This window comes from Schistocerca piceifrons, chromosome 2 (genome assembly GCF_021461385.2).
Source record: "Schistocerca piceifrons isolate TAMUIC-IGC-003096 chromosome 2, iqSchPice1.1, whole genome shotgun sequence".
Lineage (NCBI taxonomy): Eukaryota > Metazoa > Arthropoda > Insecta > Orthoptera > Acrididae > Schistocerca > Schistocerca piceifrons.
In genome coordinates this window covers 756789471-756813785 of record NC_060139.1, presented here as the reverse complement: position 1 = coordinate 756813785, position 24315 = coordinate 756789471, and the positions used below count along the sequence as shown (strand labels likewise).

The 24315-nt window shown below is 40.9% G+C and overlaps 1 protein-coding gene across 1 annotated transcript in view; it reads left to right on the top strand.

Moving 5' to 3' along the window:
• Positions 1-24315, top strand: part of LOC124774899 (signal recognition particle 19 kDa protein) — a 69300-nt gene that overhangs the window by 23522 nt on the left and 21463 nt on the right. The window contains exon 2 of the mRNA XM_047249558.1: positions 3077-3152. Within this exon, the coding sequence (XP_047105514.1) occupies positions 3077-3152 (76 nt within the window). The remainder of the gene's footprint in view (positions 1-3076; positions 3153-24315) is intronic.

Here is a 24315-nt window from a genome sequence, read left to right as displayed (position 1 = left end):
AGACTTTGATTTATTGGTAGAGTAATGTGGAAGTGCAATCAGTCTACAAAGGAGATTGCTTACAAATCACTCATGCGACCAATTGTAGAATATTGCTGAAGTGTGTGGGACCTGTACCAGGCAGGACTAACGAGGGATATTGAACTTATACAGAGAAGGGCAGCATGAATGGTCACAGGATTGTTTAATGTGAGGGAGAGTGTCACAGAGATACTGAAGGAACTGAACTGGAAGACTCCTGAAGATAGATGTGAAGTCTAGTAACAAAGTTTCAAGAACTGACTTTAAATGATGACTCTAGGAATATACTACAACCCCTTATGTAACACTCACATAAGAATTATGAAGAAATGATTAGAATAATTACTGCATGCACAGAGACATTCAAACAATCATTCTTCTTGCACTCCATACATGAATGGAACAGGAAAAAATCGTAATAACTGGTACAATGGGACATACCCTCTGGCACACACTTTGCAGTGGTTTGAAAAGTATAAATGTAGATTTATGTTTAGATATAATATAAGGGTCTCTGACCCTCAGAAAACAATTAAATATCATAGTGTCTTGGGCAGCTTCGTTGTTTCTCTTAATTGTAGTCACACACACACACACACACACACACACACACACACACACACACACACACACACACACACACATTGTTCTGTACCAGATCAGTCACATTGTCAGTTTCAGCAATATTTTTCTGCTTCCAGACTGCATGGCAACAGATGAGAGTGCATCACATATCTTTCACTAATTCTTCTTAGGCAGACTTGTGTCCACTTCCCTTCACTCTTCCTTTAATGGGCCAAACAATCCTAGAGCTATCAAGCTTTTGTCTCTTTCCCTTGGGCTGTGTGCAGGCCTTACTTATCTCTCCTGGGGTGTCTGTTAATTAGTTATGCCAGCATCAGCTAGAATATTTAGGATATCGAAGTCCTCTTTTAATTTAATTATGTTGTAAACTGTATTATTTCTTAAAGCCTTGCTATATCTTGAAACTAGGACATCCACACAGGACGTGACTGGTGTGCCGATTTTGCTACAGTCACAGCTAGTTGTCGTCCTCCCAGCAGCCATGTGTAGATATGTGAGATATGGCCTGGTCTGCAAAGGTAGTTGGCCATTCCCCTACTTAGTCGAAGCATTTTGTTTACATGACAAAGAAATTGAAACAGTCTGATTCCTGTGTCTGAGGAATCCATCTCTGCTGCCATACTAAAAATAACAAATTCCTTATTACTAGCAGATGTAATGCTAATGACTCTCCAACGTTGTAGCAGAATTCCTCACTGTGCCTTTCTCACTGTAGTAGCAACTCTGACTAGCTGAAATGCAAGTACTGGCTCTGTTGCCCCCAATTGCAGTTGATATAGACTTGCAGTGCAGTCTAATTACATTAAGGGACAAACGAAAGCTCTTTTGTCCCATATTATTAATCATTTTATTCATTATATAACTATCCATCCTTGCTACATATTCCATGTGGGCACAGAATGTCCAGTACTTGTCTAGGTACACACCAAAATACCTTCAAATTATTGCATGATTTATTTTAAGTGAGAGCCCAAATAAGTCTGCAAGTAACATATCTATATTATTAATTGACTAACCTGGTTCATAATTTTCGGTTTATTTTCCCAATTGCTCGTTACCTATCCTTCCAGGGGCAACAAAAATTTGATTTTCAGTATTTCATAAAATTAGCTCAAGTTTCAATAATTATAATGTTGTCCTAATATAACATTAAGAGGTTTAATCTTGCACTAAAGGTTGAGCACAGTAAGAAAAGTATTAAAATCAGAAACGGTGTGTATGCCTTGAGGTAGTGTAGTTCACTAGGTATGCAAATTACCCTGACTATATGCGCCCACTATTTGAGAATGAGAGTACTTAGTGACTGTCAACAAACTTTAAATGTAATTTCAGACCTTTATGAAACTTTGTCTTGCTGACCTCTCCCACAAAATGACGACAGGAAAAAAGTTTCACTTTTTATATTTTCACTGTTCTTGGAGTAAAACTTCAGCAGCAGGTATGATGTTTTAATTTATTAATTCTTTATTACGAACTCTGTTTGCAATACATTTTGCAGACGATATCCACATATACAGAATGAATATGCAAAATTATACCATTGTGCAACATATAGTTCAGGCAATATGACATCATAAAAATTAAGGTTTGAGGAAAACTAGGTTTTGCTTAAAATGGAGCTCAAATTACGCAGACTTTGTCCAGGGTTTCATAATGACAGCACTTAGTGACTGCCAACAAACTTTAAATGCGATTTCAAACCTTTTCTAAATGTTTACTCACTTACATGCTTAATATCAAATATTTAACACACTGACTCATTTAAAAAGTAATCAGACTTCAAAGCTATTTTATACACGGGAGTTCGATTCTTTAAAGAATCGAGGGTTTACTAGTGTTTGACTAAGAGAGGAAGAGGGGTATAGAACCAAAATATTAATGTCACAGTGTTATTTCAGTCTCGTAGCACAGAATGAGTAGAACACCCTAATTTGTTTTGACACACTCCTCTGTCATTATGTCATTCATTTTTGGAGTTATACACCAACTTAATTGTGAATACTTTGAGAGTTACCTTTGTGGAAGATAATTGGAAAGTAGAATTCAATATTTGTGTTTTTATTTTCCCCTTATCCGTAGTATGAAAAGGATAATTGCTACTCACTATATAGCAGAGATTCTGAGTCGCAGATAGGCACAACAAAAAGACTCTCAGAAAGTGAGCTTTCGGCCAACAAGGTGTTTTTCGGAAACAGACAACATTCAGATACTCATTCATGCAAAAGCAACTTATGCACATATGATTGAGTCACTAGCTGTCAAGGCCAGAGTAAACATTTCTGTTTTTACATATCTTTAGTGGAAAATGTGATTTGTTGTTGATCATAATTCTTTGTTTTTTAGAAACGAAGTGCCAACCATTTTATGAGTTCATGTAAAGATTTTTAAATTGCTTAGAGATACATTGTAACTTTTGACCAGAGATGCTCATTGACAAGGAATTTTAATGTTCCATAATGTTGAATTTCAGGTGGATATGTATATACCCAGCATATATAAATAGCAAGAAGACCAGAGCCGAAGGGAGAAGAATTCCAAGGGAGAAAGTAAGTGTAATAAATTACTATCTCATCTCTTCATTGACACAAAGGTGTAAATGTTAAGATGGCATTTTCTCTATTGATAATAGAGTGCCTCATTAATAACGGCCTGCGTATTTACACTGCATATGACTGAATGCTTGTTTTCATTACATTTGAATGAATTCACAAATCATCCACTGTACTTAGTCTATTGGCCATCTAATGCCTTTGCTGCCACATATATCTTGTTTGTATCAAAGGTTTGTCTTGCAACAGATAGTCCTTCTAATGTCACTCCAATTGGAGTCACTTTTAAGCATTTTCTCTTCCTCTGCTCTGTAATGCACATGGACTAGGAACAAATGGCATTGGTACAGCACAATTAGAATTACTGTCTTCCATGCTCCCCAAAGTAGTTTGCAGATTATGTATTCAGTATTCAGTCATTGCTGTAGAAAGAGAAGGTTGATTTGAAGTTGAGGGGGGGAAAAAAAAAAGAAAGAAAGAAAAAGGTTGGGGGAGATGGCAAGAAGCAGCTTATAAGAGACAGAACAGATGAAGGCACATCATCAGTGTGTATTTTGGGTTTGTATTATTTAGCTGCATGGGTACTTGATGATACAGATCATAAAATCTGAGCATGCATCCATGTGCTACTTATAGGGAATTGAGGTAAAAGTTATCAAAGAGAATGCATGTGCTTACCTCAAAGCATGTGTTGGTAATAGCTACTGGGAGTGATGAACAGTTAAAATGGTATACCAGCAACCAATTCTTAGTAGAGAATGACATAACAACAACATGGTATGCTTTTAATCTCAGGAACAAATAAGTATAAGTTTGCAACATAAAGCAGTAGTATTCAGGATTTGAATAAGTCAATTTTTTTGGGGGGAAAAACGTGTTGTGTGGTCATGGGAAATACAACTGCCACCAACCACAGGAGACACTGCAGATGTGTCTGTCACCACATCCGAAATTTCCTGTTTCATACATCACATGAAATCATTAATAACTACTTCAGTGCAACAGTTAACTGCAAACATACTATGTATACCAGTAATAGAAATAAAACTTCCTGGGTAGTTAAAACTGTGTGCTGGACCCGGACTCGAACGTCAAACCTTTGTGTTTTGTGGGCAACTCCTCTATCTCTGTGCAACCCACCCCCAAGACTTCAATTCTGCCATTACCTCTTCACCTTCCTTCCAAATTATACAGAAGTTCACTTGCATACCTTATGGGACTAGCATTCATGGGAAAACGATGGGTTAGCCACAACCTAGGGTAACTGTTCCACTGCTGCCCCATAGGACACAGACACTGATGCAGCCATCCCTCATCTCACTCACAGGCACGTGCAGCTAGTATGTCTTTCCACCAGGTGGCCCCATTACACACATTCTGCACGCACACTAACCGTGTGGCCAACTGTGCCCACATGCACTTGGCCAGTGCAGAACTATTGCATAGGCTGTGGCCCAGCTGCCTGCCTGCCTGAGCATCAGCCTTTTGTCAACCCCTGTCCACCTCTGCCCACCTCTGCCCGTGGGTGCCAGTGGCCTCTGCCGGGCACACAAGCTCGAACAGCTTATCCTAAGGAAATGTTTCCAGAGTGAATTTGAAATTTCATGGCCGATTAAAACACTGTGGTGGACAAGGACCCAAACCTGGGACCTTACCCTTTTGTGGGCAAGTGCTCTATCAACTGAGCTATCTGTGCACGACTCAAGACATGTCTTCAGGGCTTCACTTCTGCCAGTGCTTCTTTATCTAACGTCCAAACCTCATGTAAGTTCTCCAGCATACTTTTGCGGGCTAGACAATGATTGCCATAATTTATGTACTGGAACAAGGCATGTTGTTGTTGTGGTCTTCAGTCCTGAGACTGGTTTGATGCAGCTCTCCATGCTACTCTATCAGGTGCAAGCTTCTTCATCTCCCAGTACCTACTGCAACCTACATCCTTCTGAATCTGTTTAGCGTATTCACCTCTTGGTCTCCCTCTATGATTTTTACCCTCCTCACTGCCCTCCAATACTAAATTGGTGATCCCTTGATGCCTCAGAACATGTCCTACCAACCTATCCCTTCTTCTAGTTAAGTTGTGCCACAAACTTCTCTTCTCCCCAATCCTATTCAATACCTCCTCATTAGTTATATGATTTACCCATCTAATCTTCAGCATTCTCCTGTAGCACCACATTTCGAAAGCTTCTATTCTCTTCTTGTCCAAACTAGTTATCGTCCATGTTTCACTTCCATACATGGCTACGCTCCATACAAATACTTTCAGAAATGACTTCCTGACACTTAAATCAATACTCGTTAACAAATTTCTCTTCTCCAGAAATGCTTTCCTTGCCATTGCCAGTCTACATTTTATATCCTCTCTACTTTGACCATCATCAGTTATTTTGCTCCCCAAATAGCAAAACTCCTTTACTACTTTAAGTGTCTCATTTCCTAATCTAACAAGGCATAGTGTGACCAAAACTATTGTCTGTATTGCAAACCAATCATTCCTTGGTAAAACTTTGTCTTAATATCATGTAGGATGCATGTCAGTGAAATTAGCAGCACAACCATATCAGTATATACAAAAAACCCTATACAAAACAGCTACAAACTTGGCATATAAACACACTCAATCTAAAAGCAAAAAGGCACTTTATATGAATGCTGTATTGCCATATCATGAATTAAGACATCGTGAAACTGTAATTCCTGTTAAAAGGCTGATCATTGAAACTAAAGTAGTAGTAGTAGTTGTCATTGTTGTTGTTGTTATAATAATAATAGTAGTATAGCAGTGGTGGTGGTGGTAGTGGTAGTGGTAGTAGTAGTAGTAGTAGTAGTAGTAGTAGTTTTATTCATCTGTAGATGTCTTTTACAAGGATACTGGACATGTCTTAATAAGAACAACAAAATGAAGTAATGCACATATAAAGACATTTACATTCAGGTCTAATATGACAATGATGGGACAGGTAGCAGGCCATGGCATTATAGCAGGAACCATCCCAAAATTTGCCTGAAGTAATTTAGGGAAAGCAAGGAAAAGCTAAATCAGGATGGCTGGATGAAGATTGAAGTCTTCACCCTCCCATATATAAGGCCATTTTGTTTCAAACAGCACTACCTCATTCAGTTTATCCCTAGTGTACAAACACTTGTTTTATGAATAAGTTATTTAATAATGTAAAAGGGTAATGCTACAGTGCTCATTCATTTCTCACTCCCATTCATGGTGTTTCATTGCCCACATAATTGACACAGAATCCTGAATCCTGGTATGTCCCTATGTGACTCCCACTCCCAAAGCCTTGCCACAGGGGTCATATCCCTGTAGCATACCAAGTGCAAGACCTGGCCAAACCACTCAACCAGCACCTCTTACTCCAGTCTTGCCAAAGGCTTGTCCTATCCTATAAGAGGCTAGGCCATATATGAAAGCAGCCACGTCATTTACCAACTTTGCTGCAAACACTGCACAGCTTTTTATAGAACAAAGTTACTACCCAATGGTACTACATGCAACTGAGTCCAGCATGTTCAATTTTGAAGGCTGCTTCACAACTGAGTCCCTCTGGATCGTTCACTTCTACAATCATCCTGGCCTCAATCTCAAGTAACCCACTGGCCCCGCAACCTCCACCTGACAGTTTCCCCCTTTCTCTGTCCTGTCACCCCCTCCCAGTTCATGTCCCCACACTGCCTTTAGGTTGCGCCACTTCTCGCTGGCTCCTACAATCATGTATCACATGCCGAGACCATATACCTGCCACTTCCCCCTCCCCCATTCCTAGCTGCCAAACCAGCTGCCTCCCTCCGAGCTGCTAGCCACTCAGCCCCAGTCCCTCTCCCTCTCCCTGCCTCCCTCCCTCCCTCCCTCCCTCCCTCCATCCCTCCCTCCCTCCCTCCCCCCTCCCCCCCTCCCCCTCTCCCCCCTCTCCCTCCCCCCCCCCACCACCACCACTATCCCCACCACAACCAGTCCACCTGTTGAAATACAGCTTTAGTCCAGTCAGCACTGTCTAGGGATATAGGCAGGCATTTGTGTGTAACAAGTTTTATTTCTTTTATGAGTGGCTATCAACAACTCAACACTTATACTTTTCGGTGAGTGGTCTTCTTTAATCCAAAAGTATTTACCTTCTGCAAGAGCTTTTGTACGACAATTTTTAATGTGATGTAGCTTGATAACGCCCAGTGGGATGAAATACTGAATAATGAAATAAAATGTTTGTTTCAAGGTACAGTGTTGGGCAAGATGCTCAGGTATTTAAAAAAACCATAATGATGTGACTGACATAGAATATTCATTTTAATAAAATATGTGTGAAAGTGTTGTTCCAAACTATATCAAAGTTAATATAAAAACTAAGTTGAATGCAGGAACAAGTGTAAAAATGTAGGGTGCCATCAAACTAAAGTTTCAGAAGAAAATACTGAGTTTCCATTTCTTGCTTGTGCTGAATCTTGGTGTTTCTGTTATATTCGTCCAGTGACCTGCAGTCTGTGCATAGATGAACTGAAGGTGACTAGGAGCGTCCTATATGTGAGGTTAAGAAAAGGCCATCAGCATTTGCCCCATCCTTTGCAACAGCTTTTAACAAATAAAATGTTACCTTTCAAAAATGTCAGCTAAACTCAAACATCAAAATAAACTAACTTGCACTAACGAAGGGAAAATTTTCTCTGAGCCTTGAAGTGCTTCAAAGCCAACAGATCTTCCAAACAAAAATATTGTCTCCAAAAGGTAAAAAAAAGGCATCCTTGTCCATACAAACACTGTCACCTCAGAGTAAAAACAACGGTTCAGCCAAAAGTCGACCAAAACCAAACAAAATCAAATAACCTGAAAACTTTCTTCCATATAATCTATTGTACATCACCACCCTAGACAGAAATGGGGAAAATAAAACTGTCACTGATTGCTGACTCTCATAATTCAGTGGAATGTAAACAGAGTCAGAACTTGGACAGTTGAACTTAAACTCCTAGTGGATAAAAAGCATCTGCTCCTGCACCTGCAAGACACACACTTGAAAACTACTGGTGCACCTGTGATGGAAGACTCGTCTTTCAACAGAAAAGATGAACTTATTGGCAAAAAGGCGAAGTGTGCTGTAATGTTATTCATTAGTAACATGCACCACAGCTCATATGTCCACATTCACTAACACTTTGCAGGCAGTAGCTGTTGTCCTCCATGTGTCACTCAAAATCTTGTATGAACAGCATTTTCCCACCACAAGATCCAGTTGATAAAGACTATCCCATGGACATCATTAATCAGTGCCCTCAGCCATTCCTACTGGTTGGGGATTTTAATGCACACCATATACTTTGGGGTTTCAACAACAGTGCCACGGGTTCAGTTCTCGAACCCTCAGTGGCCCAACAGTTGTTTGCTTGGTATGGGCTTGGCAACCCCGGGTTCCTGAGGTGAGGAATGATAAGTGCCACCAGTTCTCTGTCACAGTAAGCTGTAGGCATGCTTCAGTGACCGCGGCAGTGGAACTTTGTGTACAACAGAGGACAGGCATCTTGGCTTGACCACCCTGTTCACGAGGATGATAAAACCTTCTATATTAAAAAAAACTCTCAATTTCAAGGTGTGCTGTTTGTTGATGAGGAGTATGTGTGTTGGAAGTGTAACAATCATTAGCGGGCAACCTCTGTTGTATAAGGCTCAGTTGTATAAGGCTTATTCAGGCAAATGGAGCTCTGTCTGAATGGACCCTTATTTCGTTAGCTGCTCATGGGACCAAGATGGAACCCTCAAAATTTCCTCCTCCTCTCTTCTCAGAGGAATGGTTGGGCTGCTGACAGGTATCAACATCCAGCCCGACAAGAGGGCTCTTATAGCCAGTCCACCTGATTCAAGAATTATTCAGAGTGCTGCCATTTATAGTAACGGAATGCATGCTTCTGGCCGGAATGTGTTTTTAATAGACAAACAGAAAGAGGGCAGTTTTGAGGAAGTTTTGGCTTTCTATACCCCAAAGGGTTTAGAGGGAATCTGTGGCACTTTAAAATCTATCAAGCACTTGTGCAGTGGGACACTGTTAGTGGAAACTTCTAATTCCCAGTGCGCAACAAAACAAAAAGCTAGATGTCTCAGTGAACATACTACTTAAACAGAACTCACATCATCTCGAACTATAGCAAAGATATTGTGTTGTGCAGAGATCGTGCAGATATTCTTATAGAGGAACTGAAAGCTGGGTGGGCCCTCAAACACTTTGAGGATATGCATAATATAATGAAAAGGGTGATGGCGATCTGGTTAAATCAGACTGATTCATCCTTACTTTCAGTAGCACAAAACTCCTAGAGCATGTTAAGGCATGTTTCCTTCACTTACATTTGCAGCATGCAGCCCATATGTCCCCAACAAAGTGCGCTTTTTAAATGCCAGCACTTTGGGTGCACTATCTTAGAATGTAAGGGTGGAGCCACTTGTGGAAAATGTGGCAAGGCCATCCATGAAGGAGTCTGTTGTTCATCTCCTCGAAAGTATGTGAATTGTTCTGAGGATCACCCTGTCTGGATTAGGGGGTGCAGTGTCTTCCTTGAAGAAAGGAAGATACACAGGATTAAAAGAATAAAACTCATTCCATATGCTGAGGCTCTAAAATATCTATAAAGCCATGCAGCCCTCCCATGTTTGCTACCTCCTTTGCTAAAGCTCTTCAACAGCCAGGTCAGAAAACCGCTGCTGCCCCACAAATGGAGGTTGCTAATGTCAGCACTAGTATCTGTATTTGTCAATGCACTCGTGCTATTGCAGTTCTTTTGAAGCCTGTACCCCCCACCAGAACATCAGAAAAGGCTGTGGTTGACAGTATTGCAGAGCTCCCTGCTTCTCCAAAGTTTCAGTCTGGTTCACTGTCCTGCACAGCCATTGCCACTGTCACTCCTTCAGCTGTGGCTCTGAAGCCTCCCCAGACAGTAAAATCAAAGGCAATGAATCAACTGCTGATGGAGATGAAAAGTAAGTAGCCAGACAGTGTCAATGTCTCTCTCTCTCTGACATCTTTCACAATTTGTATTCATAGTACAACACTGGATCATTAATGGGTTCAGGATACATGTGGAGGAACAGAAACTCCTCGCACAGAACACCCCCTGTGTTTGTGTTTACAGGAAAGGCATTTTAGAGCGTCTGATACCCGTGTACTACAGGGCTATCCCCTCCATCGCAAGGATGACCTGACTAGCAAAGAGGCCAAGGGAGGGGTAACTGTGTTTGTCAGTAACATATACCACTCCTATGCTCTCCCCATGGCTACTGACCTGCAAGCAGATACAATTGAAATTTGTGTGTTAGAGGATCACTGTTCTTACCTCCACAAGATGTGATAGACGCTGAGGCTCTCACTCACCATGCAGAGCAGCTCTCTCTGAGCATTTTTCCTACTGGGAGACTTCGGTGCTCATCGTGTATTGTGGGGCTGGACATCTACTTGCCATCGGGGTTGGGTTTTGGAGAGTTTCATGATGTTTCACAAGCTGTACATCCTCAGCACAGGCTCCCACTCATTTCTGTGCTGCTACTGGGTCATCCTCAGCCAGTGACCTCTCTTTCAGCTCTTAGCCCTCGTGGAATCTGTTCAGTGGGAAGTTGCTGATGACCTTTATTCCAGTGACATGTCCCACTCTGAGTTCACCTACTGAAAGGGTGCAGCTGTGATGGATGATCAGAAGAGCCAACTGGACACTATTCAGCCAGTTGGCTGTGTTTGAACACAACAACAGCATCCAGGAGTGGGTGGACCACATCACATTAGTGCTCCACCATGCTGCTGACTCTTCCATCCTGAAGTGTCATCCTAAAAGGCCACCTGTCCCTTGATGGACTAGTGAGTCTGTTCAGTGATCTGGGTCAGGCATATGGTTCTGCCATCAGGGCTACCCAGTGGTGAAAATCTTGCAGCCTTTCGCTTAGCAAGGACAAAGGTTCAACACATCATCAAGGTGAGCAAGGAAAGGTCATGCCAAGCATTCCTGGACTCTATCAACCATTCTGCTTGTTCTGCAACAGTATGGGAAACCCTCTGGTGGATTTCTGGTAAAGGCAGTCAGTCACTTATAATGGCATTATTGAAACAGGGGTGTCTCCAAACATCTGCAGATATCACACAGACAGTGACAGAGCATTTTGCAGCGACTACTGCTACTACCAGCCAGGATCCACCATTCTGTCATTAACCGTGTCACCGTGGAAAGGTGTGAGGTGGACTTCAAGTCCAACAATTGCAGGGGCCTACAACTGCCCATTCTCCATATGGGATGTGGATTTGGCACTGTCTGTGGCTTGTGACACTGCACTCTGTCATGACCAAATCCAATGAAGCATGCTGCAAAACTTGAAACCAGCATCAAAGAAAGCCCTCTTACAATGTTTTAGTTGAATAGGGCAGACAGGCTACTTTCCAAAATAGTGGAGGGAGGCAATTTTGATACCTCTCCTCTAAGCAGGAAAGAACTGAACATGTCCCAGTAGTTACCAGAGCATCGCCTTAATGAGCTGTTTAGGAGAGACCTTGGAGCAAATTGTTTACCAAAAACTGGTCTGGATGTTAGAGACCAGGCAGCTCCTAAGATGCTGTCAGTGTGTATTCATGAGATTTTGATCCACTGTCTACAACCTGACCTTGCTAGAGGTGGCTTCCCAGCAGGCTTAGGCTTTCCTGTGTAAATAGCATTGTACAGGTATGTTCTTCGACATCAGTAAGGTGTACGACACTACTTGGTGACAGTTTTGTAGGGCAGCTCCAACAATGGGGCTTCCATGGTCACCGCCCCATCTTCATTTGGTAATTCTTATCAAAACTCTTTTTTCTGTAACAGGTTGGTGACATTCTGTTGATTAGTTGCTAAAACAAGAATTGCGTTCCTCAGGGCAATGTTTTAAGTGTTACCCTCTTTGCCATAGCCAAAAACAGCATCACATCTATGGTGAGAAGTCATGTACAGTGTTCCTTTTTCATGGACAATCTTGCAGTTTCTGTTCCTCCATCAGGATTGCAACAGCAACCTGTCAGTTGCAACTTAAAGTAAAGAGGGTGGAGGAGGGGCTGCAAAGACTGATTTTATATTTTCTGCAGAGTAGTGTGTAAGTGTTCATTTTAATCATTCTTGTCATACCTGAATTGCGTATGTCGAACACCATTCTCCCTTTCAAAGATTGTGCAGTGTTTGGACCTAATGTTTGATTCCAAACTGTCATGGTTACCACACCAAAAGGCAAGGGCCCAGAAGGCACTGAACATTTTGAAGTGTATCAGCCACAGGTTTTGGGGAGTGGGCAGGTTGCGTCGCCTCAGGTTTTACAGGGCTATCGTGTGATTGCAGTTGGACTATGGGTGCAGAGTGTACAGGTCTGCAATGCCTTCTTACCGGAGGTGATGGACACTGAATGTCATTCAACATATGTTTTAATCCCAGGTGCAGCACCTCTCACTCTTTCTCAGTTGTGTTACAGTGTGTGACATAGAGTGATTGTGTGGTCACTGAGTGAGGTGGCGCAGTAGTCAATCCACTGGACTCACATTCAGGAGGATGACGGTTCAAACCCACATCCGGCCATCCAGATTTGGGTCTTCCGTGATTTCCCTAAATTGCTCCAGGAAAATGCCGGGGTGGATCCTTTGAAAGGGCGTAGCCAATTTCCTTCTTTATCCTAGACACAATCAGAGCTTGTGCTCTGTCTCTAATGACTTCAATGTTGACGGGACATTAAGCCTAATTTTCCTTCCTTGTGTGGGTAAACATGAGTGAGGTGTGAGTGAGTGAGTGTCATTTTGTAGGTTTCCTCCTCACTATGTGACAACAATTATAGTCATTTTATTCACATTAATTTCTTTTAATATGTTTGTAAGGGCATTGGTAACCTCACCGTTGAGTGAATGTAATCTTCAAACACGCACATTCGAGTTCTCGAAAATCCTATTGTGTCAGAAGAGCTCTATCTTCTGAACAGATGTCTTGTGACACGTTTTAGCTCTGCCGCAGGATAAATCTCAGCAGTTGAAGTTTCCTTCTGCCAACAACCTATTCCCTACCCTTATACACTTACCAGGCATAACCTGAAAGTAAGTCACTCAAGCATGTGCTCAGCAGAGTGAATTGGATGCTGTGAAACATCCATATCAAAGAGCTCAGAACACAGTAAGAGACAACATGTCATCTCATGAAACAATTAATGCTGCGTTGCAGTCAGGGTCAGGATCAGGTTCGGGTTCAGGTGAAGTTTGAAAACCAAACCATCAGGAGAGAACCTAACAGCTTTTCAGGCTTGAGGGCAAAAGCACTGCAAACAATCAAAGAGAGCAGTATACAACTGTAGCAAGACTTTCTGAATTCCATTAATCATTTCCCATCAGTCACGAGAGTATGAGTGTCAAGCAAGGTGATCTTGTGTAAAAGCAGATCAGCATCAATCTCTCCTATAATGAATGGTGGCATTATTTTGAGTACTCCAGCTGACATGGCAATGGCATGGCATAACATCTGATGGCAACAAAGATACAACATTCTTACACTGGGAAGAAGAGGATGTAGTTGGACTTTAGTTTAGAGAGCCGAGAAGAATATAATGGCGCCTTCTCTATGAGGAAATTGGAAACTTTCTTGTTTGCTGCTAAGGATACAGCCCCAGGACCAAATGGCACTTTGTATAGAATGTTGTCAGCTATGGGGGGGGACACCTACATGTGGTAATGTGGACAATGCCTAAATTCATGGAGGGAACCCATTATGACATTCCTTCTAAAATCATGTAAGAATGATACCTTCACAATCAGTTGGGACCCTTGCTGTTCATGTTGTATATTAATGACCTTGTGGACAATATTAATAGTAACCTCAGACATTTTGCAGATGGTGCAGTTATCTGTAAGGAATCGATCAGATATTGATAAGATTTCAGAGCGGTACAAAGATTGGCAACTTGCTTTAAATGTTCAGAAATGTAAAATTGTGCACTTCACAAAACGAAAAAACATAGAAGCCTATGGCTATAATATTAGGGAGTCACAGTTGGAATTGGCCAACTTGTACAAATACCTGGGTGTAACACGTTGTAGGGATGTGAAAGGGAATGATCATATAGTCTAAGTCGTGGATGAAGCAGGTGGCAGACTTCAGTTTATTGATAAATGCAGTCAGTTTACAAAGGAGATTACTTAAGAAATCACGTGTGTGACCAATTATAGAATACTGCTGAAGTGTTTGGGACCCATACCAAATAGGACTAACAGGACATATCGAATGAATGCAGAGAAGGGCAGCATGAATGAACAAAGATTTGTTTGATCCATGGCGAAGTGTCACAGAGATGCTGAAAAAACTGAACTGTAAGACTTTTGAAGATAGGATGTAAACTCTCCTGACAAAACCTACCTAACAATGTTTCAAGTACTAGTTTTAAATGATTGTAGGAATATACTACATTCGGATCTCCGGGCGGCGACTACTCAAGAGGACGTCGTTATCAGGAGAAAGAAAACTGGCATTCTACGGATCGGAGCGTGGCATGTCAGATCCCTTAATCGGGCAGGTAGGTTAGAAAATTTAAAAAGGGAAATGGATAGGTTAAAGTTAGATATAGTGGGAATTAGTGAAGTTCGGTGGTAGGAGGAACAAGACTCCTGGTCAGGTGAATACAGAGTTATAAATACAAAATCAAATAGGGGTAATGCAGGAGTAGGTTTAATAATGAATAAAAAAATAGGAGTGCGGGTAAGCTACTACAAACAGCATAGTGAATGTATTATAGTGGCCAAGATAGACACGAAACCCATGCCTACTACAGTAGTACAAGTTTATATGCCAACTAGCTCTGCAGATGACGAAGAAATTGAAGAAATGTATGATGAGATAAAAGAAATTATTCAGGTAGTGAAGGGAGATGAAAATTTAATAGTCATGGGTGACTGGAATTTGACAGTAGGAAAAGGGAGAGAAGGAAACATAGTAGGTGAATATGGATTGGGGCTAAGAAATGAAAGAGGAAGCCGTCTGTTAGAATTTTGCACAGAGCATAACTTAATCATAGCTAACACTTGGTTCAAGAATCATAAAAGAAGGTTGTATATATGGAAGAATCCTGGAGATACTAAAAGGTATCAGATAGATTATATAATGGCAAGACAGAGATTTAGGAACCAGGTTTTAAATTGTAGGACATTTCCAGGGACAGATGTGGACTCTGACCACAATCTATTGGTTATGAACTGTAGATTAAAACTGAAGAAATTGCAAAAAGGTGGAAATTTAAGGAGGTGGGACCTGGATGAACTGAAAGAACCAGATGTTATACAGAGTTTCAGGAGAGCATAAGGGATCAATTGACAGGAATGGGGGAAAGAAATACAGTAGAAGAAGAACGGGTAGCTCTGAGGGATGAAGTAGTGGAGACAGCAGAGGATCAAGTAGGTAAAAAGACGAGGGCTAATAGAAATCCTTGGGTAACAGAAGAAATATTGAATTTAATTGATGAAAGGAGAAAATATAAAAATGCAGTAAATGAAGCAGGCAAAAAGGAATACAAACGTCTCAAAAATGAGATCGACAGGAAGTGCAAAATGGTTAAGCAGGGATGGCTAGAGGACAAATGTAAGGATGTAGAGGCTTGTCTCACTAGGGGTAAGATAGATACTGCCTACAGGAAAATTAAAGAGACCTTTGGAGAGAAGAGAACCACTTGTATGAATATCAAGAGCTCAGATGGCAACCCAGTTCTAAGTAAAGAAGGGAAGGCAGAAAGGTGGAAGGAGTATATAGAGGGTTTATACAAGGGCGTTGTACTTGAGGACAATATTATGGAAATGGAAGAGGATGTAGATGAAGATGAAATGAGAGATAAGATACTGCGTGAAGAGTTTGACAGAGCACTGAAAGACCTGAGTCGAAACAAGGCCCCGGGAGTAGACAACATTCCATTAGAACTACTGATGGCCTTGGGAGAGCCAATCATGACAAAACTCTACCATCTGGTGAGCAAGATGTATGAGACAGGCGAAATACCCACAGACTTCAAGAAGAATATAATAATTACAATCCCAAAGAAAGCAGGTGTTGACAGATGTGAAAATTACCGAACTATCAGTTTAATAAGTCACAGCTGCAAAATACTAACACGAATTATTTACGGACGAATGGAAAAACTGGTAGAAGCCGACCTCGGGGAAGATCAGTTTGGATTCCGCAGAAATGTTGGAACACGTGAGGCAATACTGACCTTACGACTTATCTTAGAAGAAAGATTAAGGAAAGGCAAACCTACATTTCTAGCATTTGTAGACTTAGAGAAAGCTTTTGACAATGTTGACTGGAATACTCTCTTTCAAATTCTGTAGGTGGCAAGGGTAAAATACAGGGAGCGAAAGGTTATTTATAATTTGTACAGAAACCAAAAGGCAGTTATAAGAGTCGAGGGGCATGAAAGGGAAGCGGTGGCTGGGAAGGGAGTGAGACAGGGTTGTAGCCTCTCCTCGATGCTATTCAATGTGTATATTGAGCAAGCAGTAAAGGAAACAAAAGAAAAATTTGGAGTAGGCATTAAAATCCAGGAAGAAGAAATAAAAACTTTGAGGTTCGCCGATGACATTGTAATTCTGTCAGAGACAGCAAAGGACTTGGAAGAGCAGTTGAATGGAATGGACAGTGTCTTGAAAGGAGGGTATAAGATGAACATCAACAAAAGCAAAACGAGGATAATGGAATGTAGTTGAATTAAGTTGGGTGATGCTGACGGAATTAGATTAGGAAATGAGACACTTAAAGTAGTAAAGGAGTTTTGCTATTTGGGGAGCAAAATAACTGACGATGGTCATAGTAGAGAGGATATAAAATGTAGACTGGCAATGTTAAGGAAAGCGTTTCTGAAGAAGAGAAATTTGTTAACATAAAGTATAGATTTAAATGTCAGGAAGTCGTTCCTGAAAGTATTTGTATGGAGTGTAGCCATGTATGGAAGTGAAACGTGGACAATAAATAGTTTGGACAAGAAGAGAATAGAAGCTTTCGAAATGTGGTGCTACAGAAGAATGTTGAAGATTAGGTGGGTAGATCACGTAACTAATGAGGAGGTATTGAATAGGGTTGGGGAGAAGAGAAGTTTGTGGCACAACTTGACTGCAAGAAGGGATCGGTTGGTAGGACATGTCCTGAGGCATCAAGGGATCACAAATTTAGCATTGGGGGGCAGTGTGGAAGGTAAAAATCGTAGAGGGAGACCAAGAGAGGAATACACTAAGCAGATTCAGAAGGATGTAGGTTGCAGTAGGTACTGGGAGATGAAGGAGCTTGCACAGGATAGATTAGCATGGAGAGCTGCATCAAACCAGTCTCAGGACTGAAGACCACAACAACAACAACAACAACAACAACCCCCCCTCCCCCCCCCCTCCCCTCCCTGTGCTCCTGGTACTGCTGATCACTCCACAAAACAGCTTTGGAGCACACCATTGGTGACCCAGTATTATCCTTGTCTGTAATGTGTTAATCAGCTATTTCGACAAGGCCATGATTTCGTAAAATCGTGCCCTGAAATGAGATCCATTCTGTCTGAAAATTTTCCCACCGTACCTAGAATAGCTTTCTGTCGCCCTCCCAATCTCCGCAATATTCTTGTCAGACCCTGTCCTCCTCCTGCACTCATTTCCCTACCCTATGGCTTCTACCCCTGTGACCGTCCCCGCTGTAAGACTTGCCCTGTGCACCCTCCTACCACCACCTACAATAGCCCTGTAACTGAGAAAACATATACTATCAAAGAGAGAGCCACCTGCAAAACGACATGTCATATACCAGCTACTATGTAAACACTTGTTCAGCCTTCTACATTGACATGACTACCACCAAATTATCAATTAGGATGAAGGCAGAGGATATATACTGGCAACTCACAATATCCTGTTGCGTAGCATGCTCTACAACATGACATTTGTTACCTTGGCGCCTGTTTCACCACACACGGCATCTGTATTCTTCCCCCAGACACCAGTTTCTCAGAACTCCGAAGGTGGGAACTAGTACTAACAACATGTCCTTGGTTCTCGCCACCCACCTGGCCTTAATTTACGTTAATTTCTTCTGTCTCAGCTTTTCTTCACTGTAACTACTCTTTGCTTCACTCCGTTTTAATCTCCTACATCTTTCATTGTCTTTCCAGTCTATTTTTCATAGCCCCCACCCATTTCTGTTAAATACAATGCACTTAGCTTCTCACTCTTATTAACTTGTGCACGATGTTTTAGGAGTAATCTCTGTCTTGCATATTACTCTGTCTTCTACCTTTAAGCTCTCAGATTTTTAAATCTCGTCTGATGCAGTCGCCAACAATGTCTTTCCTTCTCATCCGGTATGGTAAGTCTCCCCTGACTTGCGGTTCTGGGTGACTTTCCCAAAATCTACCCTTTTTCCTAGACCTCTCCAGTCCTTTTCGTTCACCCTTCTTCCTCCCCCTTCGACCCTTCTGCCTGAAGAAGGCGCCACTGGCTCCGAAAGCTTGCCAATCACAACAGTCTTTTATATGTGTGTTCTACCACTTGGTGAGTAGATTTTTTTATACATCCAATTAAACAAGTTTATACAGATAAGGAACAGCAGAGGGCCTATAACACTACCTTGGGGAACACCTTTAATTGCTTCTATTTTACTCGATGACTTTCCATCAGTTACTATGAACTGTGACCTCTCTGGCAGGTAATGACAAATCCACTTACACAACTGAGATGATATTCCATAAGCACACAATTTCACTACAACCCGCTTGTGTGGTAGAGTGTCAAAAGCTTCTGGAAATCTAGAAATTCGGACTCAATTTGAAATCCCTCATCAGTAGCCCTCAACACTTTGTGTGAGCAAAGAGCTAGGTGTGTTTCACAAGAATGATGTTTTCTAAATCCTTGTTGACTGTGTATCAATAGGCCATTCTTTTAGAGATAATTCATAATGTTTGATTGTAATATATGTTTCAAAATCCTGGTGCATATCAGTGTTAATGATATGGTCCTGTAATTTAAGGGCTTACTCCTACTACTTTTCTTGAATATTGGTGTGACCTGTGCAACTTTCCAGTCTTTGGGTACAGATCTTTCGTCATGCGAGCGGTTGTATGTGATTGTTAAGTATGGAGCTATTGCATCAGTGTACTCTGAAAGGAACCTAAGTGGTATACAGTCTGGACCAGAAGACTTGCTTTTATTGTGATTGTTAAGAATGGAGGTATTGCATCAGCATACTCTGAAAGGAACTTAAACGGTATACAGTCTGGAGTGGAAGACTTGCTTTTATTAAGTTACTTCACTGTTCCGAGGATATCTACTTCTAAGTTATTTATGTTGGTAACTATTCTTTATTCAAATTTTGGAATATTTTTACTTTGGATTCTTTGATGGAGTAGTTTCAGAAGGCTGTTTTTAGTAACTCTGCTTTGGTAGCACTGTCGTCGATAGTATTTCCATTGCTATTGTACAGAGAAGGAATTGATTGTGCCTTACTGATAGCATACTTTACATAGGACAATAATCTCTTTGGATTTTCTGCCAGGTTTTGAGACAAAGTTTTGTTGTGGATACTACAATAAGCATCTCACATTTTAAAGTACACACTAAATTTCGAACTTCTGTAAAAGATCACCATTCTTGGAGACTTTGCGTTCGTTTAAATTCGGCATGCTTTTTTCGTTGTTTCTGCAAGGGTTCTGACCCATTTGTGTAACCAAGGGGGATCAGTCTGATATCTTGTTTTTTCTACTGGCGTCTTCCACGTATGTACTCCCTTCTCAAGGTTTCTCAAAGACTTGTGACCAGCACACAATTCTATTAATTTTTCTCCTTTGTCATTTCACCAAGAATGATCTCTCCAACTATTTTCTGTCACCTACCTTCACTGATGACCGTCTTCCAGTCTTCTACTATGATTATATTGTCATCCCCCTTATGATATTTAAGAGACAGTCAAATGAAAACAAGACAGATGGAAAAAGTAAGTAAACTGTTTTTTATTTCAAAAGTAATCGCTATATCTGCTAAATTACTTTATTCCACTGTGAGACAAGCCAGTCAATGCCTTCAAAAAGGTGTTTGCCATGGTCTATATAACCATAATTGTAATTGGGTGTGCACCTCTTCCTTTGAAACAAATTAACACAGACACAGACCGAGAGATTGGGACTGTATGGAGGATGTGTTAAGGGATTTTCAGCAAGACTTCTGCAGTATACTAGAAACAACCCTGATAACAGGTGGGCTCGCGTGTTGCCAAGGTTGTTTTGACTACGCTGCAGAAGATTGTCTTGTAAGCCCGTACACATCCTCCATATAGTCCTGCTCTCTCCCCATGTCATTTCCATATTTTTGGAGCCCTGAAGAAAGACTTCTGTGGTAGTCAATTTGCTTCAGACAAAGAGGTGACCACAAGGGTACGTACAATCATGGTTCAGTAGACAACTGCAAATGTTTTTCCATAAAGGCATTGAACATCTTGTCTCAAAGTGGGATAAATGTGTTTACAGCTATGGTATTACTTTTGAAAAAAGTAAACAATTCACTTATATTTTTTTCTGTCTGTCTCATTTTCATTTGACTGCTCCTTATATTTTATGATTTTGTTAATGTTCTCATAAACTGATTCAGTTTCCCTGTCTCCTGCGTCTGTCTGTGTTGTGTATAACTGTATGATTATCCATTCAATTTTGTTGTAAGCTTTTTCTTTTTTCTGTACACAATACTACATTCTGTTGTCTGTTTCCATACTCATTATTGTTCCCACTCCTGCTTCACCACTATCTGATTCAGTATGAAATAATCCTATAATCCCCACTCCAAAAATCTCCATCTTTTGGCCATTGCATCTCACTGATTCCTAAAATATCAGTTTGCATCCCACCAGTTTATACTGCTTGTATTTCTTGTTTTTCACACTGCCTGTGATATCAACATGCTCAACCTAATTAGAAAGCCTTCCAACCCCCCCCCCCCACCCCCCCACCCCCCACCGCCCCACCCCCCTCGACAGCTTCTTCTAAGTAGACACCCACATAGAAATGTGAATGTGGGATTATTTTATCTCCGACATATTTTATTTTACATATCGGTATTTTTAGCAGAGAACTGTGTATACTGAGAAAAGATAATGTGGTAGTTACTTGTTGTCTTCCACATAACACTACTGTAGCCAGTAAAGTAGTTCCTACTACACCCAAAGGCAGCATCACAGTTGCTTAGTTGCTTGGCATTGTGAGTAACTGAACTGGAGGATTCAGTCATTTGTAGTGATCTCAATGACAATAACATGGTGAGCACAAATAATGGGAACATTCTTTTTGCTATGTGCGATACAGTGAAGTTGTGAAGTGTTTAGTATGTAACAAAGAGTGTTAAGAAATGTAAATTACAATGCATTTCTCTGTGTGCTATGCCAACGAATATGAGAAATATCAAGGAGAAGAATATGTTGCAGTGCTATTGGAGTTAAAGGAACATGCTAATGTGAAGGACTTAAAAAGTAGCGAAGTGTCTGTCCATTTGAGTTACAGAATAGTTCTTCGTATAGCCCAAAAAGTAAGCCCATTTACTGAAGGAGACTCTGTGAAAGAAGTGACTGTGATGACCACTGAAGAAATGTGACCATATTTGGTAGAAGATTTTGAAAGAGTAAGTGTGTCTCCTTAGTTTATTATGTGACATATTCAGGAAATGGGTGCAGATGTGCTAGAGGAACTGGTTGTTGTGGCATGTAGGTTTGTGAATTATTCCTTAGCTGTCAGTTAGAATGGTGTCATCAGATACAACGCAATTAGCTATTTTTAATAGGTGTGTTGATGACAAGTTGAACGTCACAGAGGAATTGTTGGGTACAGTTCCCCTTAAGGGAACCACTGTGGTGTTGGACATTTTCAAGGGTGTTGAAAGAGCTGTTGAAAACACTGTCCTGGTCTTGGAGTTGGTAGCCCTGCACAAGGCCACACGTACGGAGACAGAGCTCTCGTGAAAGATAAGTAATTTAGGTTGTAATTAATTGTAGTTGAACACTTTTAACTAATTAAATACATTCTTTAGTGTACTATTCAAGCTCACCATTAAAAGTTTTTCTTTTATTTGGATAGTGTTCTAGTAATCGCAAAAAGTTCGTTTGTTTACTTACTGCTGCTTAGGCCTAATTTTTCGTGTGTGCATATTTAGCGTTATACCGGAATTGTAAATGCATTTGCTATAGTTTAACTGATTAAATACATTCATTAGGGTGCTTTTCAAGCTCAACATTAAATGTTTTTCTTTTATTTGCGTATTGTTTCAGTAATCCCTAAAAGTTCGTTTTGTTTATATTTCGCGGCTTTTCCTTACTATTCGAGTGTGCATACTTAGCGTTATACCGCAATCTTAAGTGCATTTGGTATAGATTAACTAATTAAATACGTTCATTAGTGTGCTGTTCAAGCTTGCCAGTAAAGGTTTTTCTTTTATTTACGTATTCTTCCACTTATTGCAAAAAGTTCGTTTTGGTTACATTCGGCTGTTTAGGCCTAATTTTTGATCGTGCATATTTAGCGCTATACCACAAATTTAAGTGCATTTGGTAATAGTTTACTTACATATTGGTTTCCAAAACATATTTAGTGTCCTTTTGCATCTGTGTTTAATATATTATCATTATCACTTAGTAAATCTTGTAACTAATTTCCAAACTACCATGGATACTAAGTGTGTGAGCTGCAGTAGGAAAGTTAGTTCAGGGGTTTTGTGCAGCTGTTGTGACAGGTGGTTTCATTGGGGAAATTGTAGCAGCGTGGGAATTGGGGAAGCAAACGAGACTCTTCCATTCTTTTGCAGGGTTTGCTCAAGAGAGAGGATTATAGCTGAACAGGAGGAGCGAATTAGAGCCCTTCAGGCTGATTTGGACAGAGCGAGGGAGGAACTGAAGAGGTTAAGGGGGGAGGACGGTAAACAGTGGTGGGAAGTGGTAGCTGGGAACAGGGGCCACAGAAAGAGGACAGTGTCTGACAGTTTCCCCAATTGGCACAACCAATAGATTTGCCTTGCTACCACAGTTAAGTAAGGAAGAGGCTCCAGTAGAAGTAGATGTAGTTAAGATGCAGCAGAATCTCACTAGGAAACCAACTGTTTTAAAAAAAAGTAGAAAGTAAGATGAAAGTTCTGTTGCTAGGTAGCAGCCATGGAAGAGGTGTGGGCCAGATTTTGCAGGAAAAAATAGGTGACAGGTAGCAGGTCACAAACTTTTTCAAGCCAAGTGCATGTCTTAGCCAGGTGGTAGAGGATATAGGTTCCTTGTGTAAGGGTTTCACAAAGCAGGATCATGTGATTATAGTGGGTGGAGTGGGAAACAGTATTGATAGGGATCAGGTCTACAGTATTGAGTGTGACCTGGTGAAAATAGCCTCGGCAACAACCCATACCAATGTTGGGCTGGTGTCTGCTTTCATGCGACATGATCAGCTCCAACTGAAGCGCTCTGTCAGGAGGGTAAATATGGAGTTGGATCAGTTGCGTAGGGCGGCCACTCTGACAGACATTGGATTGGTTCCTGTCGAGGCTGTTGATAGGGGGGATTTCACAAGGCATGGCCTACACCTCAATAGGAAAGGGAAGGGTAAACTGGCAGGGTTGTTAGCGAAATCCATAAGGGGGGACACTAGTACTCATTGATGTACCTCTTTTTTAGACTAATATCAGTGTCCAATGAGAAGTTCAGGCAGGCAGGTGATAAAGAGGTCCAAAACTCACAAAATTCTCACAACAGGAAAGTAAGTAATAATGTTACCATATTTAACCAAAATATTGGTGGATTAAAGAAGAAAGTAGATCCTCACAAAAGTAAAGTAAAAAATAATGTTACCATTTTTCACCAAAATATCCCGGGCTGAAGAATAAAGTAGATGAGCTCCTGGTTTGTATAGATGACACTGAATCTTATAATGTAATAGATATACTATGCCTGTCTGAGCATCACATTGTGTCTGATATGGAAAAGGTATATATCAGTGGTTATAAACTAGCTGCACATGTGAGTAGAGAGAATAAGGTGAGAGGAGGAGTTGCCATATGTGTCAAAAGTTATCACTGTGTAGAAAGCTTAGATACAAAAAATTTTTGTCTAGAGCAACATATAGAAGCATGTGCCTGTCAACTTAAACTGAAGGAGGGCT